Raw genomic sequence first — 11,978 nt, forward strand, 5'->3', positions numbered from 1 at the left:
CCTTGGCTAGGCCGCCAGGGTGCGTACACAACTTGCCATTGTTAACACTCCGTAGCGAACGAAACGCAATTGTCTCTGCCGCACTAATATGGAAGAGTGATAGAGAGAGATAACTACGATACGCTAAAGTAGCTAACACACTATCGCACCGCACCCAGGTCATTGTGGGACGCACCCATAAGTAAGAGGGAGAAAGAGATATCGCTGTCTCCCTCTTACTTATGGGTGCGTCCCACAATGACCTGGGTGCGGTGCGATAGTGTGTTAGCTACTTAAGGAGCGTTAGGCCCCATTCGCACGACAGCTTAAAAAGCGTTGCGTTAAAACCCGACGTTGGCGCTTTTTTACCGTTACCAATATTTGTGTTCATATGAACGCTTAAAAACCACTTGTGAGTCGTACTGCCACGTACGCATCTCAGCAAAGCCATACTTTATTTGCTATTACGACGTATTATTTGAATATAGCTTGAATATTTCAGGAATTTGTAAGCATAAGTTGACATTTTTAAGGTGAAACTAATAATAATCTTGACGATTGACACCAAAAATTGACACTTGACAGCCAACTGACAGCAGCGCCGGCGCTTTTTTAACGCTTGTGAGAACAGATACACGGAGTTCCGTATGCTCTATTCATTTTGACGCCAACGCTCAACGCCGAAAATCGAACAGTGCTCGATAAAAAAGCGCCGCGCTTAAAAACCGCCTTCGTGTGAATACATACTCGTACATGGTTATCCATTTGCGTCATTCAAACGCTTTTTCAACGCGCGTTGAAAAAGCTGCCGTGCGAACGGGGCCTTAACGATTGGCATTGGCATCTTGTATCAATATCGGCCGAGGCGGATTTTTTCCCTTTCAGTTGTTTTTTACTTACTTAGTTCAAAAAACATTATGTATTCTACTCAAAGTATATTTATTTAAGAAATATAACACTGTATAAATGTGCAAGTAGCAATTATAATGATTAATAACAAAAATAACAACTGTTTTACTTCGTACTCTTCTCTTGATTAAAAAATATACGAGTAGGTACCTATATATATTTAATACCTACCAGCTTTTGGGTACACAATCATAATCAAGAACTTAATAATAATATGACACAAACAAAAGATGTAAAATAATTACAAAAATGTAGTTCTTATCACGGAAAAGTCAATCTATATGAATCAAGGAAAATATATTAGCAGAAAAAGAATCAAGAACAAATATGGTCCTGACACCCACACAACCGGAGCACGAGCGGCGTGCCTACAAATAACTGCTTTTTAAAATTCTCCCATTTCAGTTTCTCATCTGAACTAGCTTGGACGGATATATCTTTAGTCCTTTTGACCGACGGTCCGTCGTCACTTGAATCTGATCTTCTTTTATTCGAACTTGAATTATCTTTTGGCAAATCTTCTAGATTGACTTCCGCGGATGACACGGACCAAAAATCATCTATAATTCTAGCATAATCGTGTAGATTTTGAATGTTATGTTCTACGCTCGTTTCGATTTCTTCTTCAATGGAAGCGTTGATTTCAGTGGAGTCAGAGGACAAGTCTTCAAGTTTGTCAGCACCTGGAAATATACAACCAAAGAAACTCCGTATAAGATAAATAAAGTCTAAGAATTTTTTCGTCCCGCCGAAAATCAAAATAAAATTATACTCGAAAAGATGGCGACCTTTCGCTTATACTCGTGTAGATGGCAACACCGTTTGATATTTAACAATTTTCACACCTATCAGTGACAGAACAAGGATAAAAGTGAAACGAAAGATGGCAGTAATTTTACTGTGACTACAAAATTTACTTTGACAATACGCCTCTATACTAAATTCTCTTTGAGACAACTTAATGTCAAGTCAGTTTAGAAGGCAAGCCGAGCTCCGCGCAGGGCCGAAGGCCAGAAGCGTCCAGAAGGTTAATACTGTTAATAGTGCTCAGGCACTGTGTAAGTATTTACAGTGTGGGCGCGACAGAGGCGCCCTCTATGTTCAGACATTAGCGCGCAAAGCTTACAGTCAGGCGCCCTGTATGTAAGTCTGACCCTACAGTGTGTAAACATGAATTTATTACTTTGTCGTCTGTATCTTTAGGTATTTAAATAAAAGTAAACAAACAATTTGTAAATTTTCAGGTAGTTATAACATTTATTGGTTAACCAACCAAATACAAAAACCACCTGGATCTGTCACTGAATTAACCTACATTATTTGATCATGTAATGTTTTCATCTACCCTCAACTGGCTTAAGGAGCCATTTGAGGGTAGGTTTTGTTTACTTTTATTTAAATACCTAAAGATACAGAGTATAGTAAAATTATTATTTTCTTAAGGATAATATATCATGATTTAACTTACTTGTCTTTGCTTCAAATGCTAGCGCAGGACTTGCCTGCTCCGTATCTCCATGCCAGGACACATTAACTCCAGACCCCCGAGCCTCTCTCATCTCCTCAACAGGCTCCAAATCTTCATTGATGGACTTCTCTGAACTATGAGCGATGGGTTCCAAGTTTTCGAACGACTCTTCATCTGAACTATGGAAGAGAAATTTACGTGCTTTACTTGCAAATACTCCTTTTCTAAGAACTAAATCGTCATCATCGCCAATTTCATCTTTATTGTCGATAGATGCTTTTTGTATGTCTGTTGTTTCAGCTTCATCTAGTCGATCTGCTTCGACGTTATCTTGGTCTTTATCACTGTCGAGATCACTATCTCGCAAATTATCTTGGTTTTTATCACTGTCGAGATCACTATCTCGCAAATTATTTTGGTCTTTATCACTGTCGAGATCACTATCTCGCAAATTATCTTGGTCTTTATCACTGTCGAGATCACTATCTCGCAAATTATCTTGGTATTTATCACTGTCGAGATCACTATCTCGCAAATTATCTCCAGTATTTATTTCGTGACTCTTATCATCAGCATCTTGGTTAAGGCCAGTTCCGCTAATCATTACTACCCCTGTGTTAAATGTTTTATCGATTCTAATTCTTGTAAGTTCACTGGCTGTTAGTAATCTTTGCACGTCTGTATCTGGTTCGACGATTGTTATATCTTGTTTATTTGACTGTCCAGCTATGTGTATTGGAACATGATTAATATGTTCACCTGGAATAAATACAATATAATATAATACAGTTACATTTAAATTATTTAAAATGCAATTTTCCTATATACTGTCAAATCTACATTACGAACTTTAAAATTACTTTCAAGACCCAACCTACCTGGTAACCTAGCCTGAATTCAGAATAATACTGTATTGTACTTACCAGAAGTTTCTAAAACATTGATGCTCCGACCAGATAACCTTGAGACAATTCCGGATCCGAATACTGTTCTACCGAATTGTAGCACCCTTGGGATCAACACGGGGCTCCCATTATCAAACTGAACTGTCTCTCTTTTTGGCGAGTCGTGTATTTCTGCAATTGTAGTCGATATTCTATGACAATATCGGATTGAATCGTCTGAAACTGTTTCAATTATTTCAGATTCTTCTTCGGCATATGCTCTGTCTGTATTAAAGTCGTCAACAGATTTGAATCTAAGATCACTTGTTAAGTTTATTCTCTCGTCTCTATCGATTTGTTTATTACCATTTCCTATAATGATTTCGCTCAGTTCAGTCTCAGTTGCATTCGATGCAGTTTCGATCGATTGAAGATGTTCATCTTCAGCTTCAGCGGTAGATGACTTATTTGAATCATCAATAGATATACGAGTTACGTCGTATGTTGCGAAAGTATCTATTAGTTTATCGGCATATATCTCTTCTCTTTCTTTTAAATAATCATCACTTTCTGTTGATTTTGTCAATTGCTTTTCTTTAGTTATTGAAACACCTAGATCAGAATCGATGATTGTATCATTTCTGATTACATTATCTTCCCGTGTGTCAATATCTGGCATGAAAGTGCTAGCCATACTTCGATTAACTTCAAAGTCGGAGCTCTCATCTTCACTGTTATTTACACCTGAATCATGTAAAATACTAAGTTTAATAATCAACAAATAACACAGCATATATTTAGGTATTTAAATAAAAGTAAACAAATTTGTACATTTTCGGATAGTTATAACATTTATTGGTTAACCAACCAAATACAAAACCACCTGGATCTGTCACTGAACGACTTGACTTTAACCTACATTATTTGATCATGTAATGTTTTCATCTACCCTCAACTGGCTTAAGGAGCCATTTGAGGGTAGATTTTGTTTACTTTTATTTAAATACCTAAAGATACAGAGCATAGGACATATAGATACTTCATAAGCTACCTTACTAATCCAACATCACACATACCTACATCCTACATTTAATATTCTACTAGGTAAGCTTTTTGCCAAAAAATTAAATTTTTGATAAAAGCTTTTATCGCTGACCGTACTTTGCTTTCATCGGGCAACTAAATACCTACTCATCTAGACATTTCTAACCAACCCATAGTCTAATAAAACATGGTCTTCTCTTCCCAGAGTGACACAAGCCTACGTCACAATAACATTGCCACTTTATATAGCGCTATTGCATATTATTATATTAGATGATGTAGGCTTGTGTCAGCCACGTGGTCGGAAGAGAGTACCAGGCGGAGTATATTATTATACCATGTAACCAACCCGAACACAATTAGGTTGCGTTGTTTTATCACAGAGTTCCTATGGCCATCTCCTGTGTCCATCGTCGTTGCTTTTCGGTAAAAAAAAACATCTTGAAACCGGATTAATCCCAATAAAGCCCTTGATACACGGTCGCCGACAAGCCTTCAGACCGTGTGGCCTTGGTCCGTCCCGGACCGTGTAGTTTCACGTGTAGTTTCCAACAAAACTTGACCAAAACTGACCAAGGACAGACCAAGGTGAGACGGTTAGAAGGCTTGTCGGCGACCGTGTAGCAAGGGCTTTAGACCTAGTATACCCTCTGGGTTGGAAGGTCAGATGATGGCTTTCGTTTTATATAGTGCCTACGTCAATTCTTTCGATTAGTTGTCAAGCGGACCCCAGGCTCCCATGAGCCGTGGCAAAATGCCGGGACAGGTAACGCGAGGAAGAAGACCTTCAAGAAAGAAATGTACTCCCATCTTTAAGGCCGGCAATGCATTTTCAACTCCTCTGGCGTAGCGGGTGTCTATGAGCAACAGTAATAGCCTACTATAAGGCTTGCACTCCGGGAGTGCCGGCAGAAGTGAAAACTCAATGACATTGTAACAGTTTTTCGATCAGGTCACGTGTCCGTCTTACGAAGCATCTTACGTCTTACGCTGTCGCGAGTTTAACATTTTTTTCCCCATCGCAAAAAGTGCACAGCGCCGCTAAAGAAGTTTTCACTTCAAAAAGTACATGACTTACCAAGAAAGAGCTGGCGATAGTACCGCTTCATCCGTCGTTCTAGACCTTCGTAGAAGTTCGGCGCGTGGTCGTGCCGGTCCGGCGCCGGCTCCACGATTAGGTCCGGTAAGCTGCCGCTGTCCGGCGACGACCGGTCCTCTTCAGGTATAGGAGATAGTTGGAAGCCTAGCGAAAACTAATTATCAGTAAAACAGAAGAAATAATAGTACTACCGTACAGAAAGGACACTTCCTACAAACCCGAAGTTTGACAGCGGTTCAGGGTCGAATCATGCTATCCTTTCTAATATATGGCACTATCCCTTTCGGCAATTTAGGCTTGTCAAAATTCTAGTGATTATCTTATCTGTGGTCGTGCACGCAAAAGGAAGTCAAGTGGTGCCAACCCTAATAATTGCTCGGAGCAATGCTGAGCCGAACGGAGCCGAGTTCGACCGAAGTCAGGAGTGTCTCCCCACTGGTAAAACATAAAGATTTTTTTTCTGCTGTCCTTAATATCTAAACACTTCAAACCGAAGTTCATGCTCGTTAACAAAGTTTTATATAGATTATATAGAATTTAAAATAAAAAGTCGAGATAACCCACTCACCGGGGTTCACCAGAAAGTTCCGTAATAAGTAACGCTTAGTCCTCTCCCATCTATCGTTGAAAGGAGCCTGCATGTTTCCACAAATAATTGCAGTGCAAAATCACAAAATTAAACACGTCTCTTCTCGACCTTTGATGGTATGATTGTGGGGAGATTGTGGGTATCAAGAAATAAATTAATTTTTAACAAGGGTATTTAATGACTATTTAGTAAGGATCCCTTGCGTAGTAGTGTTTATTTGAAATTGGGGATTCGTTTAAAATGGCTGCCGCTACTCGTCACTAGATGGCCTTATAATCGTTGAAATAAACTGGAACTTGAACAGCTCCACCGAAAGAAAAAAAAAACAAGACGTCAATGTCAAATTGACTTGTACATCGCTCGTGTGGAAGGGCTGTGTCCCAAATTTAATCCAAATTAAACTAAAAATCATGTCTTTTAAGCAAGATTTGCGTCAATTACTAAAGCCCTATTACTGGGTCAACATTTTACTAAGCATTTCATACGTTACGGCTAAAAGGACGGGTGTGATTTGCAACTTTCTGTTCCCCGATGTGGATTGCGAATTGGACAGTCGAGAAACGGAAATTCTATTTTTCCTAATTATCGTCGTGATGCTGCGCACTCGGAAGGCGGGAAGTGTGACGATGGTCAACTATTTGTCATCTTCGTTCGTGTATACGAAGATTGCTAACCTAATTTTGTGGTTATATGCTGATGTGAGGTATGTAATTGAGCTATTATTTTTGAGTGACCATTAAGAGTACGTAACCAATGGCCTTAAGGTTCCGTCACACAGGCGCGTTTGCCGGGCGAGGCGTGAGCGTTTTAAATGTAATAAAAGCGGCGCGCTACGCTCACGCCCCGCCCGGAAAACGCGCTTGTGTGACGAAGCCTTAATTCGAGTATATCGCTGTTAATGGCACAATTTGTGTCGAAGTCTAGTCAAAGATCCCACTTCGTCGCTTACCATAAGGACGAGTTTTGCTTATATCAGGGGTGCGATAGCTCGGCTCAGCATTGCTCCGAGCAATTATTAGGGTTGACAAACTTGACGTCCCTTTGCGTTCACAACAACAGATAAGATAATGGCTTGAATTTTGAGAACCCTTAATAACTGAAAGGGAGGGGAAGCGACCCTGAACCGCTGTCAAACTTCGGTTTTGTAGGAAGTCTCCTTTCTGTACGGCAGTCTAGGAGGCCTTTATAAGATAAGATATATGAACATTCAAGTGCAAGGTAATCATCCTGAACTAAATAGAACTACAGCCTTGCTTGAAATGTTAATATAATTAACATTATAACATATCTTAAGTCATTATATTTGTAACGTTAGCAATCATTAGGAACTTAGTTGTTATTGTCACAGGGCTGTGAAAATTTTGCATCACGTGATATGTGTATCCTGTAATGTTAACCAACTTTATAATTATGTATGTACAGTAGGCGCTTGCCAATACGGCACGTCCTGTAAACTAGAAATGCGCAAAACGCTTCACTGAGTTGAAAAGATTGATTCATATCTGGAACTAGGCCAGAGAGAATAACCCAACCTCTCTCTTCACATAATGGACCACCGCCTTGAAAAAGAAACGTATAGATACATACAATCTGATTAAGGCTAAGAAAGCCGATGGCATTTAAAAGTAAAAGCTAAAAAAAAACAGAAGTTTGATGTTTAAAATGACACTTGCACTGCGTGGGCTATCAAAATCGCTGCAGACTTTTCTAGGTCTAACTCTAGGAGTGGTTGCTGTTTGTAGTGTTTGTACAGTCGACGTCAAAGATATGTTTACACTTTTGCACCTCACTCCTTTGTAATAAGGCTTTTATTATGTACCTATGTTCAAACTTCTTGAATAAACGTCTTTTATTATTATTATTTATTATTAAAAGTGTAAACATATCTTTGACGTCGACTGTTTCATGTCTTACAGTGTCATATTGTACAATAAAATACAAATACTTTTTATTGCACACCTCAATAAAAGAAAACAATACAAAAGAAAACAGAAATTCAAGCATAGGTAAACGACAGGCGGTCTTATCGCTAAAAAGCGATCTCTTCCAATCAACCTTGACTACAATACTTGCAGAATACAATTTTTAATTTTGATTATCTTTTATATCAGATATGGCCTACCATACGGCGCTCTGCTCATCCTGACTGCACTCCTCATCCCGGAGCCAACTTACATGGGCCCGGAGCACATAACCTACTTCCGCGGAGTCGGCACCCTGGATGAGGAGCTCCGACACAAAGCGAATACTTGGCTGGTGTGCTTGTATGCGGCGTGGCACCCGGCTTGTGTCAACTTTGCTCCGGTGTTCGCTGAGTTGTCCGCGAGCTATGGATTGGAGAATCTGAAGTTTGGGAAGATGGATATTGGCAGGTAAAAACATTGTGTATTATGAAATGTGAAGGTATGGGTGTTTGTTCTTCCTTGACGCAACGATTTTCAGAAAGTATACATGTATTTTATAATAGTATCAGAATCTTATCTATCTATTAAGCTCTTTTGTTCTGAGTTAAAGTATGTCTCTAAGCTCAAGTGTGCCACTTGGCAAAGGCATCCTCTAGCTCTTTCCATTGAGGTCTGTCGTGATCCTCCCATCTTGTTCGAGGTCTCCTCTGCATGCATTTTTCCTGCCTGTCTCTCAACATGTGGCCAGTCTACACTTCTGCTGGTCTATTTTAGTGAGTAATTGAGTATGTTGGTCACTTTTGTCCTGTTATTCCTGTTCCTGTTCCTGTTATTTCTCCAAAGTGTGGGTGGTAAGAACGGTATCCATGAATTACTGGGCAGCTGGGCACCTGTATATCAACAAAATATCAAAATACCTACATGCTGCCTTCAAAAACCTGTACATTTATTTTTCAGAGGCACTCTTCATACCGAAGACCCTATAAAACCTGGAAAGTATCTGTCAATGTGTTTCATGGCCAGGTTTCAACTCACTATAAAAATAGATGCTGGTGGTTTTGTGTTGGGAGTTTTTACAGCTATTATTTAACTTGCAATATACCTATGTAACTATGTTTGTACGGGTCAAATCTTGCAAGTTAAATTTGACCCACTCAACGGTTTCCGACTAAGCTCAAAATTTGCATGCATATGTAAGTCGGGTGATAATGCAATATGATGGTACAATCGAGCTGATCTGATGATGGAGACAGGAGTTGGCCATAGGCACTAGGTACTGTTTGGGATTTTTAGAAGTCTTGATGAGTATTAGTTGCCCATGTAAAGAAAAGTACAGCGATAGAAACTTGTACCAAAAATGAAATTTATGCCAAAAACTTATTAATGTTATTTCTATTCTCAGATACCCAGAGGCGGCGGCGAAGTACCGGATCCAAGACGGGCCGACCAGCCGGCAGCTGCCCACCGTGTTGTTGTTCGCTGACGGGGCGGAGGCCCTGCGCCGCCCGCACCCGGACACCCAGGGCAAGCTACAGAAGTGAGTAATCTAATCATTTTTTAGGGTTCCGTACCCAAAGGGTAAAACGGGACCCTATTACTAAGACTCCGCTGTCCGTCCGTACGTCCGTCCGTCTGTCACCAGGCTGTATCTCACGAACCGTGATAGCTAGACAGTTGAAATTTTCACAGATGATGTATTTCTGTTGCCGCTATAACAACAATTACTAAAAAGTACGGAACCCTCGGTGGGCGAGTCGGACTCGCACTTGTCCGGTTTTTGTGTAACCCGTGCGAAGCCAGGGCGGGTCGCTAGTCATCTTATAAAATGCCCCGATTACCTAATCACAGTAAGGGGCTAAGGGCCACTTGCACCATTTCACTAACCCAGGGTTAACCGGTTAAACTTGGAGTTACCATGGTTACCAGTACAATTTGACACTGGGTTAACGGTTTAACCGGTTAACCCCGGGTTAGTGGGATGGTGCAAGTGGCGTTAAGCAATCGTACTGTTTTCTACAAGCTTTTATTTAGTTTCACCTGTTGTAAGTTCAATTTGACCCACTTCCCGGTTTCCGATTGAGCTGGACATTATGGGAGCCTGGTGGGTACCATCGAGCTGATTTGATGATGGAGACAGGAGGTGGCCATGGGAACTTTGTGATGAAACAACGCAACCTAATTGTGTTTGGGGTTGTTAGAATTGTCTCGATGAGTATTAGTCGCCCGTGGAAAGAAAAGTACATTTCAAGGATAAAAAGTTTGTACTGAAAATGAATTTTATGCCAAAAACTTATTACGAATCCAATTGTTTTGAATAAATATATAAAATAGTTTGACAGAAAGTTTTTATAAATAATATAATAATAAAATCGTTTAACTGGCCCTGTAAACAAGTCTGGCAGTCATGAATCGAACAATAAAAACCGGCCAAGTGCGAGTCGGACTCGCCCACCGAGGGTTCCGTGCTTTAGTAATTGTTATTATAGCGGCAACAGAAATACATCATCTGTGAAAATTTCAACTATCACGGTTCATGAGACAGCCTGGTGACAGACAGACGGATAGCGGAGTCTTAGTAATAGGGTCCGATTTACCCTTTGGGTACGGAACCCTAAAAAAGATACCCTCGCATGTTCCTATTACTAACCAATTAAATCTAAACCTCATGTTAAGACCACTAGGGTCGATTCTTAGTTTTATTCTTGTGTTTGAATCATTTGTTTAAATCCAAATGCAACTGTTCATTGTTAAACATTGTCATAAGTGCTTGCTTATTGCCAGTTGGGAGACACTCCTGACTTCGGTCGAACTCGGCTCCGCTCGGCTCAGCATTGCTCCGAGCAATTATTAGGGTTGGCACCACTTGATTTCCTTTTGCGTGCACGACCACAGATAAGATAATCACTTGAATTTTGACAACCCTAAATAGCCGAAAGGGATAGTGCCATACCTTAGAAAGGGATAGCATGATTCGACCCTGAACCGCTGTCAAACTTCGGGTTTGTAGGAAGTGTCCTTTCTGTACGGTAGTACTATTATTTCTTCTGTGATATTATAACTTGTAATTAATTACTTTAAGTTAGCTTAGAGGCTTATAGATGCTTCTGGTGACCAGAGGGCTGGCCACTATTTCGCCCAGCGTATTAGTATCGCCATACAGCGGGGAAATACGGCCAGCCTTCTGGCCACCTTGCCCGTTGACGGCGATCTGGGCCCAATTTTTTATCTGTAGGTTTTTTTTTAAGTTTTATTATGTTTATTTGTTTCTTTCTTTGTTTTTATCAATAAAACTTTTAGCAATAAAAATTCCCTTTAAGTTAGCTATTTATAAGTTGTCTTGTAAGTGTAATTTCTGTATTTTCTTAGACAATAAAGTTCTTTAAACCGAAATATAATAATGTAACTATTTATTATTTCTCTATTCTTCACAGATTCCTATTTTCCAAAGACAATGTGAAAGCTGCCTTCGACTTGGACGCGCTCTACCAGCAGTGCAAGGAGAGGATCGCAACCAAACCCAAAGACAAGAAGACACAATAGACAGAAGACTTAGACTCCTTTTTATCCAGTAACTCCTTTTCAATGATATACTTATATTCTATCTAAAAATGTAAGTTTTTATTGCAAGAGATAGACATCGGTTACACGCTAATTCTGGCGTCAGTTCAGTCATAAGTCTTATTCGAGTTTTGACTGATGCCAGAATGATGGAAAATGGACACGGTTACACGGTCAGTCCAGACTGACAACAGACTGATAAAATTACGACACAGTCGCCGTTTGGACACAGAACGCAACACAGTCATTTAGTCTTGTCTAATATGGTGACTGACGCGATAATGACACAAACAGGTAACACGGTCAGTTTTCTGTCATTCAAAATGGACTGACGAATATTATCTAAAATCATTTTTTTTTTAACAAGCAGATACGCCACCCCAAAAGGCGTGTTTACATAAAGAAAGGAATGGAAAGATTTGCGATGTCCTGGTAGGCTTCCGTAGCTCAATTGGTTAAGAGCAACACACGGATTGTGGAGGATGCGGGTTCAAGTCCTGCCGGAAGCGTAAATTTTTCCATTTTTTCCTTTAATATTAAATTA

General features: G+C 40.0%; 1 protein-coding gene and 1 non-coding gene across 2 annotated transcripts; both read left to right on the plus strand.

The window, feature by feature from the left end:
• Positions 1 to 6,333: 6,333 nt before the first annotated feature.
• LOC134803377 (thioredoxin-related transmembrane protein 2 homolog) lies at positions 6,334 to 11,474 on the plus strand. The gene is made up of 4 exons (XM_063776190.1): positions 6,334 to 6,675; positions 8,084 to 8,344; positions 9,279 to 9,413; positions 11,308 to 11,474. Exons 1-4 carry the CDS (start codon positions 6,383 to 6,385, stop codon positions 11,414 to 11,416), a joined length of 798 nt encoding a protein of 265 aa, XP_063632260.1. The 5' UTR covers positions 6,334 to 6,382; the 3' UTR covers positions 11,417 to 11,474.
• Positions 11,475 to 11,870: 396 nt separating this feature from the next.
• Positions 11,871 to 11,943, plus strand: Trnas-gga (transfer RNA serine (anticodon GGA)). The gene has a single exon. It is a non-coding gene; the product is annotated as a tRNA-Ser (tRNA).
• The last annotated feature ends 35 nt before the right edge of the window (positions 11,944 to 11,978 follow it).

This window comes from Cydia splendana, chromosome 26 (assembly GCF_910591565.1).
Source record: "Cydia splendana chromosome 26, ilCydSple1.2, whole genome shotgun sequence".
In the NCBI taxonomy this organism is placed as follows: Eukaryota; Metazoa; Arthropoda; class Insecta; order Lepidoptera; family Tortricidae; genus Cydia; species Cydia splendana.

Excerpts from the sequence above, each read along its gene's own strand:
- LOC134803377 (XM_063776190.1), top strand. The coding sequence starts at position 6,383 with ATGTCTTTTAAGCAAGATTTGCGTCAATTACTAAAGCCCTATTACTGG. Across the intron at positions 6,676-8,083 it reads TGGTTATATGCTGATGTGAG|ATATGGCCTACCATACGGCG; the intron begins GTATGTAATTGA and ends CTTTTATATCAG. Across the intron at positions 8,345-9,278 it reads GGGAAGATGGATATTGGCAG|ATACCCAGAGGCGGCGGCGA; the intron begins GTAAAAACATTG and ends TTCTATTCTCAG.